Source organism: Mastomys coucha, unplaced genomic scaffold, assembly GCF_008632895.1.
Source record: "Mastomys coucha isolate ucsf_1 unplaced genomic scaffold, UCSF_Mcou_1 pScaffold9, whole genome shotgun sequence".
Classification (NCBI taxonomy): domain Eukaryota; kingdom Metazoa; phylum Chordata; class Mammalia; order Rodentia; family Muridae; genus Mastomys; species Mastomys coucha.
The window spans coordinates 8,419,221-8,437,896 of NW_022196915.1; the positions used below are offsets into that span (position 1 = coordinate 8,419,221).

The 18,676-nt window shown below is 40.2% G+C and overlaps 1 protein-coding gene across 9 annotated transcripts in view; it reads left to right on the forward strand.

Moving 5' to 3' along the window:
- Positions 1-18,676, forward strand: part of Kat6b (lysine acetyltransferase 6B) — a 179,322-nt gene that overhangs the window by 124,143 nt on the left and 36,503 nt on the right. For 5 of the 9 annotated variants that reach the window (XM_031362738.1, XM_031362735.1, XM_031362739.1 and 2 more), the window contains exons 4-11: positions 1,301-1,416; positions 1,627-1,708; positions 4,323-4,455; positions 7,235-8,160; positions 9,120-9,241; positions 11,181-11,296; positions 13,488-13,629; positions 16,641-16,802. In XM_031362738.1, coding sequence (XP_031218598.1) covers positions 1,301-1,416; positions 1,627-1,708; positions 4,323-4,455; positions 7,235-8,160; positions 9,120-9,241; positions 11,181-11,296; positions 13,488-13,629; positions 16,641-16,802 — 1,799 coding nt within the window. The remainder of the gene's footprint in view (positions 1-1,300; positions 1,417-1,626; positions 1,709-4,322; positions 4,456-7,234; positions 8,161-9,119; positions 9,242-11,180; positions 11,297-13,487; positions 13,630-16,640; positions 16,803-18,676) is intronic. The other 4 variants (XM_031362743.1, XM_031362742.1, XM_031362741.1 and 1 more) reach the window with 2 other exon arrangements.

The following is an 18,676-nucleotide window of genomic DNA, read 5'->3' on the forward strand; positions in this document are numbered from 1 at the left end:
TTGATATTGAATGTTCTTACTTCAAAAAGCCAAATCTCCTGGTGAGTGGAATTTTATGAAGCACCTGTTAAGCTTTAGGGAGGAGAACCTTTTTGGCAGGAACCCAAAATACATATTTAAACAATGAAGCTGCCAAAGTCAGGAAATTATAAAACAGTTTTGAAATTACAGAATCTGCTTTTTTTATTACCCCTCGGGCTTCCCTTTGCAGCTTGGTTATAAGTTCTCTCACATGGGATTTTCTAATGTTCTTGCTATTTAAGGACCAGATTTTAAAAAAAGAAATAATAATCAAGTTTGGAGATCTCCTTGGGGTTGTGTGAGAAAGGGCCATTAGTTTTGAAATGGAGCTGTTTTCCAGAGCCTTGGCTCACATTGTTCCCTCACGCATGGAATCCTAGGCTTGTTCCTCAGGGGCTTTTTGCAGACCGGACATGTAGAATGTTGCTGGGTAAAAACAGTGCCCAGGGTTGTGTGGAGCAGCACAGTGCTCCAGAAAGCCGAGAAAACCTGCTGAGGGGTGCCTTCCTAACTTCCTCTGTCTGAGTCTGTCTCCTTCCGCTCCCAAATTCCACGCTTTTTCCCTTACTTTTAGAATTGAAACTCAGTGACCCAGGAACTGGATGGCAGAGGGATGGATATTTTGATCTGTCCTAGCAGTAGATGTTCTTTGTGTAGTATGTAATGAGTGAATTCTTCAAGCCACTTGGAGTTGTAGCATTCCAAACAGCCTCAGCTCTTTGTTAAGACAGGATCTTGCTTTGTACTGTCCCGACCCCGAGTCATGTGATTACAGGTGTCCATCACCACCATACTAAGCTCAACCAGTTTTTTGTTTCACTATCTTTTTTTATTTTATATGATTTCACCACACAGAGATCAGTTGTTTGAACTGGGTACCAATATACAGCACAGTATCCTCAAGAGCTGTGGGTATATGGAGGTTGTTGATGATGACAGGGCAAACTACTACTACTACTACTACTACTACTACTACTAACACTAACACACACACACACACACAGCCTTCAAGTCCTGTAAGTCTGATACTTGAAACTGAGATAAACTTCAAGTTTATTTCATGGAAAGTATCATACATATAGTCATTTCATATATGCAGGGAAAGAAGGCAGAGACAAAGAAGAGAAAGGAAGCCTGTACAGCTAAAGTCTCTGGCCTATTTTGTTCTCAAGTTCCTAAGGCTCACTGGTCGGCATCAGTGGCCATCCATTGACTGAAAGAAATGAGAGTTTTATAAACTAAGGCACTATATTCACAGAGCAATTGCTTTTTATTGCAGGACACCCATCCTGTTTGAAGTTTTGTCCTGAATTAACCGCAAATGTGAAGGCCTTGAGGTGGCAGTGCATCGAGTGCAAGACGTGCAGCGCATGTCGAGTCCAGGGCAAAAATGCAGTGAGTACGCTCCTCACATCCCGGCGCCAGGGAGGTGATCAGTAGGGGGCGCACTTCTGACACAATGTTGCAATGTTTAAACATTGGTAATGGCGTACCACACTAGGAAACTGTGGCTCCTTTATTACATCTTAAGGTTAACCTGGTAACTTGGGTGTTGATGTTCTGCAACTGGTCTTAGTCTCAACTAGTCTCTAATCTGTATTACAGGACAATATGCTTTTTTGTGATTCCTGTGATAGAGGATTTCATATGGAGTGCTGTGACCCACCACTTTCCAGAATGCCAAAAGGTGAACTTTCCAACCATATTAAAAATAGGCTGGGAGTGCAAGTGCATGGTAGAGCATGTGCCTAGCTATATGAGGTCTGATGGAATTCCCAGCATTGTGAAACCAACAAGCAAAGTAGTTCAGTACTTACCTGCTAACCTGATTGTGATATCTGGGAGATTCCACTCCCAGCCCATATTGTTGTAGGTTTCAATAGAAGAGTATTATACAGTCATTTGGTTTAGGGTAACATAACACAGTAATTCAGACCTTGGGATGAAGAAGACTCTCTTGTCAAGAGTTTATAAGCCTGTCTGTATTATCCAATAAAGGAAGTAAATTTTGTAATTGTAAAATTCATGATGACAGTGATGACTTCAGAGTACTAAAACAGGAAGCCATCACCAGGGTTTGGCTCTTAGTTGATGTTTAAATGCATGAACACCTGAATTATCTGTATCTGGTGTAATATGGAGTTTTCTTCTCTGTTTATTTGTGTGAGTCAGTCATGTCCCTGCCCTCATGTTTACAATATGTTAAACATTTAAAAATGAGCCTGCCCTTTTATTAGAGTAGTATGTATATATTGACATTGCAGATGGTATAGAGAAAACAAACATAAGAGAAACATAAAGGGGAAAACAGTTACCAATTGGTTCCCTGCTTCTACACACCCTTTTCAAGGGAGCGTTCTGCACATGCGTGTGTAACTTTGAGTTTTCCCCTTCTCAGTAGTAGATGGTAAGCATCCTCATATCATTGCTCGCTCTTCTAACCATGATTTTACACGAGTCATGTTGAGCACCATAACACGGAGCAGGGCTTCCAGACCTGCTTGTGGGCCATCAATAAGCTTTGTTGGCACTATACTTTTCGATTTTACCTTGAGTTGTCTCAATGGGGCATGCATGCTTTGATTTGCCACCCTGTCACTGCTCCCTGTTGTCACGTGTTCTAATTTGCTTTAGTCACATGCAGTCGAGGTGCTTCCTGAAGGTATTTGATTTGCAGCCTCATGTTATAAATGAACCATAACTGATTTAATTAACCAATTCTCTATGGTAGATACTTCAAATGCTGCAAGTGTTTCCCTCACTCCTGAAGATAACTTCGTAGAGAGGAATTCCCTAATTAGAGGCCACTTACTTGAAAGGCTGTCAGTTTTTATACTGACCACCAGTGTATGAGGAATTATCCTCATGACAATGCCAATAGAACCACTGAGCCAAAGGCATACTTCCTTTTTAACCTTTTAACGTCTTTAAAATAACTTACATCTTATGAGTAGTAATATCTTAGATTTGATAAAAGTATAGTCTTAATATTTTAAACCAGTTTGATAGAAAAAAAATCTTGACCCCCCCCCCTTTTGTTAAGGAGACCCTGAACTTCTGTATTTGATTATTGATTCTCATCATTGTGAAGTACCTGTTTTATGCTTTAATCATTTTTCCATTGAGGTTCAAATATTTACAGCTTCAGCTTTACATACATAAATATTAATCAGATTTAGATTCCTGGTGTTTGCCACATTTTATTTTTCATATAGGATTGTTTGCCTCGATTTATGTGATTTCTATCCCCACTTCATGGAAATTATGTTTTAGTAGAGAGATGTTTGTGCATTGAGTTATTGTTTTTAACTTCTTTTCTAGTTAGTGTATAAACTTTTTGTAACAGGTTGTGGTAACTCACACCTATAATCCCAATGCTTGGGAGACTGAGGCAGGAGGGTCCAAAGTTCAAGCCCAGCTTGGGCTACTTGAGACCTTATCTAATGAATAGGGAAAGGGAGATTACTGAACCATTCTAGAGAAGAATAGGAAGTAGCTCTTCTCCTTCCAGGGAGTTCAGGGAATTGTTTCCTCATTTCCCTACTGATTTGAATTGGGACTTTTTGATCTTCTGAACTTGTCTATAATACTCACATCTTTTGCTTTTTTAATATGCCAGACATGTAATTTCAATTATTATAATGCCAGAGTACTTAAGATTGTTAAGTTTTAATTTTAAAGTACTTAAACTCATAACCATTTTAGTATTGGAAATTTCCAAAAGCGATTGATAAAACAAATCTTTTTTCCCTGTGGAAGTTCAAAAGTCTGATTAATTGACTTAAAAACTTTCTCCCAAATGATAAGAAAGAATAAAAGATAAATAGCTTATGGCTTGGGCTGGAGAGATGGCTTCGTGGTTAGGAACATTCACTGCTTTCCCAGAGGACCAGCAGTCCACAACTACCTATAACTAGTTCTAGTGCCTTCTCTGACCTTGTTGGGCATGTACACATGGCATGAATTCACAGACAGATGCACGCACGCGCACACACACACACACACACACATACACACACCACACGTATCCCTGGTGAGTATGGGGTGGGGTGTGGCTTACTGGGGAATAGCTTTAGAGAAGAGTGGTAAGCCAGGGCCAGCCTCTGCTCTTACCACCTTGACCTGGGGTCTTTGACCTTCAGCAGTGTCTTTTCTAAAGAGAGCAACAGGGAGTGACCCACTTTTCTAGAGAAAGATCTGCATACAAGCATCCTTGGTCAGATTACAACTACAGGTTTATATTTAATATCTTCAACTTAAGTGAAACATTAAATTTTTTTTTCATATATATATTAATTCAGGGATGTGGATTTGCCAAGTCTGCAGACCAAAGAAAAAGGGAAGAAAACTACTTCATGAGAAAGCTGCACAAATAAAACGGCGATATGCAAAACCCATTGGACGACCGAAAAATAAATTAAAGCAACGATTGTTGTAGGTTGAGATCTTATTAAAAGAAATCTTTTATGTTGTGCTTTAAAAAATGTAGGTAATTGTAATCCCCTCGAATTTTGTCAGATTTTTTTTAGCATAATTTTTCTAAACTCAATAAGGAGTATTTTCCTTTTGCATAAGCTGTGGGATTTCCCCTCAAGAATAACACTTGTAACTACACTTGGTATTTTGGGGTCTTCTCTTGGCAGTAGTTGTGATACCGAGTGACATGTTTCAAGCAGCAAAATGGAAGTGTTGTGAGAACTGCAAACTTCCTCAGCCTTTTTTATTGGCTGAGCATTAAAACAGTTTAATTTTATAAATATTTTCACAGGAATTTTTTTCTAAACCTAAAAGTATTTTGTTTGTGTCTTTAGAGTTTCATTATCATTCCAGATAGCATTTTAAAAAAAAAAAAAAAACTCTCCTTTCTGATGCTAATGTAATATTGCCACTTTTTCTTAGATTTCTTCTCCAAAATAGTAGCTTCTGAGAAACCTATACATGATTGTCCTATAAAAAGTTAGACGGGTCCATTCGGCAGGTGCAGATGTATGCAGAAATACAGATAAAACACTTTGCAGTAACCCTTAAGTCTACTATGATAACCCCATTTCCAACTTCTTTCTATTTTCTAGTTGTCATTAAAGGTTAGCTGGAAAAACAGATGAAGAGAATGCATTTTAACCTCTGTAGAATATAGATTCAGGTGTCAGCATTAAGAAACACAGACACAGGGCTGAGCGTGGTAGCATAGGCCTTCAGTCCCAGCATGTGAGAGGCAAAGATTTTTAGGCCAGCCTGGTCTATAGAGGAAATTCCTGGACAGCTCAGGCTGTCTTGGGGGCTTAAGGACAGAGGCCCTGTGCTTTATATACAAGAAAGTATTCTACCCGCCTTGAGAAAAATACTGTGAATCTTACTTGTATATTCTTTTTTCCCCTTACTTCACCTGAAGAAGTTCACTCACTGTATTGAAGCTCGTCTGCACTTCATCTTCCAAAGGAGAAGTAGAAAGTGCAAGCTCCTTACTAGAGGTTTTTTGGTTTTTTTTTGTTGTTGTTGTTGCTGGTTTTTTAGTGAAATTTAATGAAAGCCCTTTAACTGGAATGGTAGACATTTTTAAATGGATTTTTGGTTGTTAATTTCTAGAAACAAAATATAAAACATTTACGAATAAAATCTTTGATTTTAGTGTCATTTGGAATAGAAATTATGGTTGTTGTTTTTTTTTTTTTTCATTTTTCTTGTGTAGGCATTGTTCTTGAAATGAGACCATATCCTCAAGGTCCATTTATAAAATCCAAATTAGAATATAAACTTTCTAAACAAAGGACACAGCTGAAAATTGCACCTGGCACCGATCCTAACTTCTTGTTTGTCCAAAATTGTCCTTTGAGCTCAGGAATTTTTAAGACAGTCTGGGGAGATTTTCTTTTACATGCTTTATAAGCCTATTATCCTTTCTGGCCAGTCTACTCCAGACCCAGTCCAGATGCAGCATTATAATGCAGACATTTTAGCCTGGATGAGTTGTTTGTCACTAGCTGTATGTTCTAGTGACACCAGAGATCTCCAGTGTTCACCTGATTTGGCTGAAATAGTGGTGCCAGGCAAAGTTCCTGGCCATTGAGCCACCTCAGATGAACCTTACAGAAATTGGTTCATTAAATCTTTGTGTACAAGATAGGCACTAAAACGTGGTCTATTTGTAATTACTTAAGGTGTTCTGGTAATTCGTTATCATACCATTCTCAGGCTTCCATTTCTCCATTAGCTTTCAGCTAAGTGAATAACTTTGAGCCTCAGCATTGTCATGATCGTATGCAAATGGTTCTATTGCCTAAATTCCTCCTGCAACACGGGTAGCTTCCCAGGTCTGCCCCAGGGAGGAGCAAGCGGTCAGTTGCCATTCATGTGGGCAGCCGTGTTTGTGGAGTGACCTACAGCAGGATGGCCAGAACCTAACATCACACAAAGTGAAATGTCAGTCAAAGTAGGAGGCAGAGGTTCTTACACCAAGTGTCTGGTAATGACCATGGTAAATGTGCTGCTTCTCCACCAGACTTCCCATGTCATGTCCGACCTGCTGCAGCTTCTCTTAAATCATTTCTTCAGTTTTTTGTTTTTGTTTTTCTGTTTTTTTGCAATTGTTCTTTTTTCAGCAATATTTTATGCTGTAATTGTCTTTTCTCCTAGTATTATTGGCTATTTGTCATGCTAAGCATAAACTAGAAAAGTATACCTTTATTTTTATTTTTTAGTACAGATTTGTAGGCATACCCAAATTGTACTTCTGTAGTTTTTCAAACTAAGTGAAAAATTACTTCTAACTAGAAATGAGTATATTCTTCTACTCTGGATCACACATATGATCTATATCCTCTAAGACTTCTTAAAGGACATTTCAGGAAATCATAATTACTTGTAACAACACTGGGGATGGTTTATTTTTCATCTAATTATACCAAAAGCATTGAGTGTTTTTAGTATCTGCAAAACTCTTCTTCCTTATACTATACTTGGGTCCATGTAGATTCTCCTAGTACCTGTTGGACAGGCCCTGGGAGAATTCTGACACACAAGTAGAATCTATTATCTTTTCCAGCCAAGAAACACGTAGGTGGTGGCACCCACAAAAAACTCATTCTTAAGGTTGCAGTGAATCTCCTCAAGCTCAAGTGCATTGACTATGCATCTAGTTTCTATAGATTTGTTATTAGATGCCTTCACAGTTCTGTTATTTAATGCTGATACTATTTTCTAAATTCTTGCCTAGGTCTGTAACCAGTGATGAAGGATCCATGAATGCATTCACAGGAAGGGGGTCACCTGGTAGGGGTCAAAAGACTAAAGTCTGTACCACACCTTCATCTGGTCATGCTGCGTCTGGGAAGGACTCAAGCAGCAGATTGGCTGTTACAGACCCCACCCGGCCTGGTGCCACCACCAAAACCACCACCTCCACCTACATTTCTGCCTCTACACTTAAAGTTAACAAGAAAACCAAAGGGCTCATTGATGGCCTTACTAAGTTTTTTACACCATCACCTGATGGTCGCAGATCCCGAGGTGAAATAATAGACTTTTCAAAGCACTATCGTCCAAGGAAAAAGGTCTCTCAGAAACAGTCATGCACTTCTCATGTGTTGGCTACAGGTACCACACAAAAGCTAAAACCTCCACCTTCTGCACTTCCGCCCCCTGCCCCCATCTCTGGTCAGAGCCCCAGTTCACAAAAGTCCAGCACTTCCACCTCCTCTACCTCTACCCAGAGCTCTTCCAGCCAGTCCAGTGAGCCCTCTTTTAGCAGTCTTACTAACAACAGCCAGCTGAAGGCACTCTTTGATGGACTTTCTCATATCTATACCACTCAGGGACAGTCTCGAAAAAAGGGACACCCAAGTTATGCACCACCCAAACGCATGCGTCGTAAAACTGAATTTTCTTCCACGGCAAAAGCTAAAGCCCGTTTCTTTGGAAAAAGAGATTTTAGGAGCAGGTTTCTCTCTTACTCCTCCTGTAGCTGGGGGATGACTAGAGGACATATTTTTAAAGCCATTGCTCACTTCAAGCGAACAACTTTTCTTAAAAAGCACAGGATGCTAGGCAGATTAAAATATAAAGTGACCCCTCAGATGGGGACCCCGTCACCAGGGAAGGGGAGCTTGGCAGACGGAAGGATTAACCCTGATCAGGATAATGGTAAGCAAAAGGTGAAAGCTGCAGCCAACCCGTGCCCACCCTCCCCCACCCCAGAGAGCCAAGAAATCAACTCTGTCCGTGACATAGGCTCTAGCTCTTTCTCTGTGCTCCTCACTTTGACACACATGCAGTGAGACTTTGACCTTTTTCTAATTCTGACTAAACCTCCAAAGATGTTTTTCCAACTAATATCTCCAGCCTTCTATTATTTATTTCCATTCATAGTGGCACTAGGCACCTTCCCCCTCCCCCCAGATACCTTCATAGCCTTGCTCCTGGCTTTGTAGTCCGCATGAGTAGCCACCGCCATGCTTCTGCCGTGCCCTCTCCTGTGCTGCCTCTCCTAGCCAGTGTCGCCTTGGCGTGTGCTGGCGATGCTTCCAGCCAGGTGTTTCAGCTCTGCCTCTCCCTCTGCTCCATTGCTTTCTCATGACAAACTTCATCCTGCTTCTGTCTCAACAGAACCTGATCTGTGATTCTGTAGAGTGTGCATTGGATTTGAGTGTGTTTGCATGTGTACCCATCCACCTTAGGAAGGAAACTGATTTCAAAAGTTCAATGAACAAATAAATTGGCCCATTACATTTGTTACCCTTTGACAAAAAGCCAAAATATGTCATTTGGAGAAATTGGTAGATTTTATGAGCTCAAAACTAATGATGGTAATGTTATAAGTAGACATCACTTCTTATCTTGGTTGAAAAAATATGTTTTGCTTTGTATTGTGCTTACTTTCCCTTGTATTTGTTATAGAAAGGTGACAGTGATATATGTAGTAGGGAAAGAGTCACTGCTGGATCTATGAGCAGGGCTTAGCTATAATATCGATCAATGCAAAAAGAGATCCCATTGCCCACTGTGCTAATTCAGTACCGGGTTTTTTTTTTTTTTTGGTAATATGCACTGGTCACTCATGCTTCAAATCAGTGAACGCACTTTCTGCTGGTTTTAAATGACAGATACTGAAATTAAAATAAGCATCAAACAAGAAAGTACAGATGTAAATGTGTTGGGAAACAAGGATATCGTGACTGAAGAGGATCTGGACGTTTTTAAGCAGGCCCAGGAACTGTCTTGGGAGGTAAGGCCCAGACCCCACACAGCAGGAAGGAGCGTCCTGGGGCTTCCAACCTTTGCACTGAGGCTGTAGAGCTCCTCTTAGGCTCTTTAATGCTTATGCTTTCTTTTTTTTTTTTATTAAGCTATAACAATAAATGTAGATTATCTCTTCTTTTCAAAATAGGAAAAGACTCAACTGATCTCGCAAAACAGACCAAAGCAGTACTAGTTATACAGATACAATAATAATTATAGAATAATAATTAACTGGCCATGGCAGCACACACCTTTAATCCCAGCATTCCTGAGGCAGACACAAGCATATCTCTGAATTCAAGGCCAGCCTGGTCTACAGATCGAGTTTCAGGACAGCCGGGGCTACACAGAGGAAAAAAAAATAGTAGTAGCAAGATGGCTTGATGGGTAAAGGCATTTGCTGTACAAACCTGACATTCAAGTTCATTCCCCAAAACCTGTGGTGGGAAGAGAGAGCCAGCTCCCAAAAGTTGTCCTCTGTCCTACACAGAAGATCAGCGCAGAGCTGCATACAAGCATGCACACTCTCAAACACAGAATAAAGAATAAGATAAAGCTTTAAAAAAGGTTTCTAATAATTTTTGTCCACATTTGGAAAATAACAATTTCAAATTGTAACCAAAAAGCACATTCCTTCCCAGTTTATCAATAGTCCTGACACAGATGGCTAGCCATATGAAAATGTGTCCATTTTTAGCTTTCTGGCATTGATGAGTGCAGTGTTGTATTTTATAATCAATTGAAGTCATCTTCATTTTTACTGTCTAGTAATTTCCCTAAATGGTTCCACTTACCGTGTCAGCTCCACTTTGGTTACTGTCAGCAGACATGAAGAAGGAAGGCTATAGACTTTTCAAAGACGTACAAGTAATTACAGTAATTTCACTGTCGGTAGACAGTAGTGTGTGGCCAACCATCCCCTCTTCCCTTTAGGTCACACTGTCTGCTGTGGGCTTCTAACTTTGTTTCCAGCAGTGTCCAGTCATGCTAAAGACTGGTGGTGTCTTTGATCTGAAGAACTAGTATGGATTGTCATTCCTTATTCTGCTCTTGACAGAACACTTTGTGTTTGTTCTCCTTCAGCTAAAGCAAATGTCAGATTTCTCTCTTTAAAGTTTTTCTTTGTGTATGGAGTGAGGATATTCCTACAGAAAAGTAAGGGACAATAGTCATTATTGGAATGATAATGCAACCCTAAAGCCCTTTATAACATAACAGAGCTTATTTTTTTTAAATTGCATTAGTCTCTTTGTCAGGGGAAAAGGGTGCCTGCATACCAGTGCCATGGTACAGGGGTGGAGGTCAGAGGACTGTTTACAAGAATGGATTCTCTTTCTTTCATGTGGGTTCTAGAGACCAGAATCAGTCTTGGCAGCAAATGCTTCACCTAAGCTATCTTGCCACCCCAAAGCTAGGGGTTTTGTTCAAGAAGTATATGTCCTTTTATATGGTAGACGGTATAGTAGATACTGAGGCCACTGCAGTGATTTCGCAGCCTCATGTAGCTTGCTTCATGGGAGAAGGGGAAGTAGCAGGACTTCTCCATTTCACAAGTGATAACTCACAGAGGCTGACATACAGCTTCCTGTAGCAGCAGGGACCTGCAAGGCTATGGAGCAGCAGCTGAGCCATCCCCTAATTACAATTTGTTGTTATGCCCAGGTGTATAGACTTTGGGACTTACTTGCATCACTCTTATTACCCATTTGGCATATTTGTTAGGATATTATTTGCATGGATATGAATTATATACAAAGATACTTAATGTTTTCTGTTTTAATGAAATGAAAATGCATAATTAAGATCAGTGGCATGTTTGGGTAGCTTCAAGTGAAAAAGGAGAAAAAAATGTAAATTAAATACTCTCTCTTGGAGTTTGTATTTTGTCATGATTTGTTGTTGTTTTTGTTGTTGTTGTTTATCAGAAAATAGAGTGTGAAAGTGGAGTGGAAGACTGTGGTCGGTACCCCTCAGTAATAGAGTTCGGAAAATACGAAATCCAAACCTGGTACTCCTCGCCTTACCCACAGGAATATGCAAGGTAGGGGCCAAGCCTGGCAGGCTATGTGGGAAGGACAGAACGCTCTGTTCTACAGCAGGGATGAAGTGCTTTGGGGAGTACACTGGGTTCCAAGGACACCGCTCAGCTGGGAGAGCACTGGCTGAGTGTGCTGAGGCCGGCTTCCTTCACCACGCACCACAGAAAACAGGTCCTGGTGTACACAACTACACGGGAGTGAAGGCAGGGAGGTCAGAGGTTGAAGGCCATCTTTGTCAGTACATAATCTATTGATAGCCATGAACTTGTCTCCAAAAAAAATGGTGAATGAGTGAATAAAAAAAAAACATAAATTTTGGTAGTCAGAAGTGTTTGCTATCAGCTTACTTTTGTGGTATGTTTTTGTACTGTTAGTGTATATTACTTCTCTCTTAAGACCCATAGATATTGTAAATTTCTCTTTGAGCACTCACCCTAGGACTACACAGAAAACTCTTGTCTCAAAAACAAAAAAAACAAAAAAAAAAAACAAGATAAACTTTTCTTTAACTTTTGAGGCCATCCTGTTTTTGTTTGGTTAGTAAAACATTTGCTGGTTTTATATAGAACCAAATCAGAAAAAACAATAGTTGTTTAGAGTTGCTTGATAGATTTCCTATACTGGCTTTCTTTTAGTTGAGGATATAGATTTTATCAATAATTTCTCATCCCTCATTTTTTCATGGTTCTTCTCCCAGAAATTTAGCAAAATAGAAAAAATAGGAGGAAGTAGTAGGTGGCAGGTAACTTTCAGAGACCCTTCCCAAATCACTTAAATTCATTTACAGCCAACATTTTAAAAAGAACAGAAAATGTTGTCAGTTTCTTGCTTTTCTTGAACTAAGATTAACTCTAAATAAGAGTGTCTTAACAACCAAACATATCACCCAACACTTCTTTTCTTCTGATGCCCACATCAAGTCACATGGTATTAGTAGAATCTTGGGGTTTTACCCTCACAGCCGAGACTACAAAGTCAGATCACATCTCAAATAATGGTTTTGTTAAAGGAGAGGAAATAGAGGAGGAGACGACTCTTAAGTCTCGGTGGAAGACCAGCTTAGCTAAGGTTTCATGAATTAATGATGAGGTTGTTAGGAGAGAGAGAGGACTGTGTCTGCCTAACGCATGTACATATTACCTAACACTTGATACCATGTATGTACCTGGACGTGCGTGTGCATAATTTACATATCTGTAATGTGTGCATATAGCTCCAAGTGTCTGAAAAGACTTAATGGCCAGATCACTGAAGTAGATGTCTGTAACATGTTAGCACACCTCGGCCCTTTGTTGATGCTATGTAAATGGTACCTTTCAGAAGATTAAGATTACTTTCAGAAGATTAAAGAACTTGTGCTTAGTAATTCTGCAGCACTGAGTGCAGATAACTAAGTTAAGAATATAACACTGCAGACAAAAGCCCAAAATACTGTAATTTAGGAATGAGAGCAGCAGTGGAATTGGTAGAAAACAAATGTGATCTTTTGACTGCCAGCCTTGCATCGGCTACTTTAGACTATTACTATTTAGACTATTTAGACTTTAGATTATTATTATATAGCTTCTTCATCCAGAGGCAGAAATAAAAGCCACATTTTAGGACCTCTGTCTCATAGGTATCCTTATCATTTTAATGATAATAAATTCACTTATAAATAAAATACTACTGTGGGTACAGCACTCTGCATTAAAACTATTGGAAATACAACATTAAATCTGAATTTTTAAAGGTATTCTTGGTCACTCTAAAGAATAGCATTCTGAATTGTTGATTTTTAGGTGGTGACGCCATGCCTGAAAACCCTGATGGTTCGTCACAAAGTAAAATCAGAACACATTATGATAAGCTTGATTTAAAATATTCTTTATTACTGGATTCTCCACACCTCCTCCCTTTTTTTTTTTTTACTTTAGGGACAGGCTATCACTTCAGCTCTGGCTGGTCTGGAATTAGATGATAGACCAGGCTGGCCTAAAGCTCATAGAGACCCTCTCCCTCCCACCTCTGACACCAGCTGTTGGAGTTGAGGGTGTACTCACCAGTACTTGGCTTCTTTTTCCCCTTTAAAAAATGTTTTCAAACGATTTTATAGCCATTTTATGTTCTAGAGAACATTGAACAATGTTTAGCTTTTCTCTCTTGAACGATATAGTCACTCTGATAGACTTTCTGATTTTTAAATTTTGACAGATTACCAAAGCTTTACCTGTGTGAATTCTGTCTTAAATATATGAAGAGTAAAAATATTTTGCTAAGGCACTCAAAGAAGTGTGGATGGTTTCATCCTCCAGCAAATGAAATTTATCGAAGGAAAGACCTTTCAGTATTTGAGGTAAGTGTGTGTAAACAAAAACAACATCATTTTGAACCCTAATATTCCTAATTCCTAACTGTTGGCTGTGTACTTGGATGGTTTGTGGATGGTTTGCGTATAGATAATACAGTGTGTATTCAGTCTCGGCATTGGAATTCACACTGTTCTTTAAAATAGCTCCATGGTTTGGAATATTTATCTAACTACATTAAGCAACCATTTAGACTGATGAAGAATTCTTACTCTATCACATCAACTTTTTTTGGCTTTTTTAAAATCCCTTTCTACAGCACAATATCAACCAGTGAATTAGTGATCTCCTTGGCTCTTTGTAAATTCCACATTCTTTGGCAGGAGAAATTAGTTTTGTTTAGCAGCTCCAGCCAGTGCCTGGCAGGTACTCCCTCTTGCAGGGAATTGAGCAGCTGTACATATCTGCTTAGCACACAAACACCTGTGCTTCCGTCCAGTTCTTGCCAGGGTGGATAAATCCTCGGGGCGAGATCCCAACAGATGTAGGGACTCTTCCCCAGTCTCTGTGGACGGCTACCCTAGAGAACCTTGCTATTCACAGAAAGCCCTCGTGTTCATGTAGATGTCATTGTAGGATTCTTGAAGATATTTGATGTTTTCAGAATTGACATAGTAGCAGAAAGTCTTTGCTTTATTTTCATTGTTTAGCCAGGCTTCTACTGCCAGGCTCGGGGATCTGATTTAGCTGATGAGTTGTATACTGAGGACACCAGGCTTTCCTTTGGTGGTCCTGTTGTTCCCACCGTCATCCTCCTTACTGTAGCTGCACACTTCTGTGCAGTGCTGTATTGTCATCATTGTTACCATCCTGGTGTGTTGTTTACACTTCAGGGTCTCAGATCAAGCCTGCCTTCTACAGCAAACACCACGTCCTCTTTTTCTGAAGACCAATGTCCTTTAGGGTCTCTCTTTCAAAATGCCCATGTTCCCATGAATCATTCTGCTGCACAGTTGCTTTTTTTCTCTGGCCTGTAGTGTCACTCCATTGTAATAAAGGGAAGGTCGTCAGTTTCTTGTGTGTCTGAGAGCCGTCTCAGACAGGTTTATTTTTCCCCTCTCAAGACTGGTCAGGTAACTACTGCTGTGGTTTTTTTTTTTTTTTAAGCATCTTTCTAGTGAGCTAGAAGGGCAAGTGGAATTGTTTGTGAGACTGTGCTATTACTTCTTATTAAAGGCCAAGCGCGGGCTTCTCAGTCTGAGTACTACTGACATTTCAGGCTGAATAATATATTGTATAGGGACTGTAGTGTACATTCTAAGGTGTTTAGCAACATCTTGCCATCTACCTCCCGGTCGCTGGTGGTGTGCCAGTCCATTTGTGACAACCAAAAATGTCTCTAGTCATAGCCACATGTCACTGAGCAGAAAGAGGACTAGCTCTTAGTATCCCTGGTTTGAAGGATAGCCAAGTGCAGGTTACCCCACCCACTCCGGCAGCCCCAAGGAGGCAAGGTACAGAGTTGGTCTCAGGGAGCCTTTGTGTTGTGTCAGCTTTACTATTTGCTCATTTCCTGATGCCTTGGATGACTTTCTTCTAACCAAAAGAAAATTGAAGTGATTGTTCATCTTTTCCCAGACAGCAAAACACATTGTTTGCCTTAAGTAATTATTGAATAAATCATCATGAGTAAGCCTGCGTGTGGACGCGCTAATCTGTCAGGAAGTCATCTGGGCAGGATAATCAGTCTTTTTAGGCATGTGTTTGGAAAGCACAGAGATGAAAGTCGCCCAGAAGTGTAGTTCATTCCTACACTGAGGGTGAGGAGGAACCCCTAAGGCCGCATTCTAGCATCTTGATGGAAGGTATCAGCTTTGGAGAGGAAACTTTTAGACCTTTAACATGTAAACAGTAATCACAGATTCTGGGTTTCGCGAGTCTCTTCTGTACCTGTCCCTTTTCTTAGACTTTTCTGAGTTGGTCAGAGATTGGTTCAGTGTTTTCATTTCTGTTTCTGATGCACAGATATACATCGCCGTTATTTCGTGTGCACAGCACTGTCTCCAAAAGGACCATACTCCCAAATACATCAAAACTTCCTTTAATTAAAGAGAGAATTGTATCCTCAGTGCCAGTTGCCTGTATTTGATTATGTTGCTATGTGTGGGACCCAAGGTTCTGTCCAAGGGAAATAGTTATATGAAATCTAAAAATAATTTGTGCAGTATAAGAACCAGTATGGTCCACAGGAGACCTGGGAACAGTCAAGTTCATTTTTAAAGAGCTCTGGTGAGCAAAGCCTGTCTTCCCTAAGAAGAGGGCGGGGTCTGCTCGGCTCTCTGTTCCAGCAAGTCACTACATTTGATCAAAAACGTTGGTGACTTTGCCTTAGCTCCCGTGGAGACCTCGGTGTCCCAGCTTGAGTCTTTTATTTTGAAGAGAAGTAGACTGTAATCATGGTGCTTACTGTAGGTTTAAATTCACCTGACTCTCTCTGTAAGTATTTCCAACACAGAGATTGTATCTTCTCCAGTTACATTAAAATGATATTTGGGATAAAACCAAAATGGATGCCTCTGCTGTTAATCTACACTTTTGAAGAATCAGAATAACTCAAGCAGTTCTTTTATTTTATTTTTATTTGAAGTCCTGTTGAAAATAACAAAAGTTTGACATGCACGATGAAATTTTTATTTGTTTCTTTAATTTTCAGGTTTGCTTGGCTCCAATTTAAAAGTAAGAGGCATTCCTGATAAATTTTAACTCATAATAAATTGCAAGTGAAAGTGACTTTGCTAGCGTTACTGTTTCTTGAACAAGCTTAGGGGACGTTAGCTGTCTTGAATTTACCTTCACAAGAGGAAGATGGGATTCTGACTCTGCGAGTAACAGCCGTTCCCTGCTTACCACTGGCTTTGTTTAATGGAGTATTTTAATCTTAGAGTGTAGGATTTAGAAATTAAAGTATATACTTTTTAAAGTGATATACAAAAGAAGCAAGTTTATATTCTGATGACACTTTCATGTTAAATAATGTTGTCTGTTTCTCTTTCGCTAGGTTGATGGGAATATGAGCAAAATTTATTGCCAAAACCTTTGCTTGTTAGCCAAGCTCTTCTTGGACCACAAAACATTGTATTATGATGTCGAGCCATTCCTTTTTTATGTCCTTACAAAAAATGATGAAAAAGGCTGTCATCTGGTTGGATACTTCTCTAAGGTAAGCCATGAGCCAGCATGACCTTCATTCTCTCTCGCAAATGTTTTTAGTGAAGCTCAGTTCTTTGAACAAGGTTGGGTTTTGTTTTTTGTTTTTTTTATGACAATAATTGGAGTAAGTGGCTCATGTTTCTGAAAAACTGAGCTTTTTGTTTAAAGCTCATTTAAAGAGACAAAAACAAAACAAACAATAACAAAAAAGTGCCTAGGAAGTGTGTAAAGGACCCCGCACCCTGTGCTGTGCTGCCAGCCACCGTGGGACATTTAATTACCACCTTGTAGACTGCCTAGCAGCTTTGATTTCCAAGTGTTACGATTCTTTCTCCTTTTAAGTGGTATGCACATGAAGCTTTCTGTGATGTAGCACTTAGGGCCTCAGACTCCCTGGCTCATTTCCTACCCTCAGTGACCAGCAATATCCAGTGTTAGAGCATTGGTGGGACTGGGGGCTGCTGAGGAGGCTACTGAGAAAGGGCCAGGACCTGCTTAGTAGGAGAGAACTGACTCCCAGAAGTTGTCCACATGCATCATGGCATACACACACACACATACCCCACCCCCGCCCCAACACACCAAGGAATAAGTGTAATTAAAACAAAAACACCACTGTCAGTTAATGGCCTGGCTGATAGATGGGTGGTTTTCCACCGCTGCCTCTCATGATCTGTGCTGTAGTTTTTAAGTTCTAAGGGAGTCTTGCCTATAGGAAACCTACCTGTCTCTAGCAGTCAACATGGTGAAGGCACAGTGGCTCATCTTTTCACTGGTTCAGAGCTCTTTCTTCAACTTCTGCTCAGAAACTGTTATTGATAACTCATGCACCTTGAAAGAGAGCTGGTTTTGAATGTGTTTGCTGGGTGTTGAACTTTCCTTGGGTGTGCACCTAGGAATGGTTGCATAAACAGAGATGTAATTATCCAAATGCTCAGCAGATAAGTGACTTCTATTGAATCTGCTTTTCTTTAATGTTCATGAAACATTCCATAGAAGTGCTGCTTTCACAGAGAATAAGAAGCTAGACTGTCTGCCGGGTGTGGTGGCATATGCTGCTAATATAAATACTCAGAAGGCTAAGACAAGGGGATCACAAGTTTGTGGTCAGCCTAGACTGCATGGCAAGACTGTCCTGTTATATATCTCTCAATGCTCGCCTCCCCCAGACACATACACCGTCCAGAGGTCCTCCTGTATCATCCCTAGGAATGTAAGTGTGCAACTGTTTTGACAGACTGACTGACTTTCTTTCTCCTTCTTTTGTTTCTTCCTTTCTTTCTTTCTTGTCTGGTTCATTGATTTGTTTGTTTTTGTATTTTTGAGACAGGATTACACTATTTAGCCCTGGCTATGCTAGAATTCAGAGATCCACCTGTCTTTTAGAATGCTGAGATTAAAGGCTGCACTACCACATCCACTCCCCACCCACTCCAGACAGTGTTTCTCTGCAACAGCCCTGGCTTTACTGGACCTCTCTTTGTACACCAGGTTGGCCTGGAACTTACCAAGAAACGCCTGCCTCTGCCTCCCAAGTGCTGGGATTAAAAGAGTGCACGACCACGACTGGCCATCCTTCTTTTTAATGTGGATTAAAGCCTCATGCTCTTGGAGGCCCACGCTGGCACAGCAGGCGCTTTACTTATTTATTGGGCTAGATCCCCAGCCCAGGAACATCTATTAAGAAAAGGAAGCGGATTGCTGTTGGATTATATTTCAGTGAACTCTCAGGGGTAAGAACAGTTCTGGACAGAGAAAGGGCTAGCATCAAGGATATAAATCCTCTTTGCTCAGAGTACATCTCTTTTTAGATAGAATGACCCATTTATCTTACTTTGCACAGTAAAATTAATTATTTGAGCCTTTACTATTGGCGTGCACATC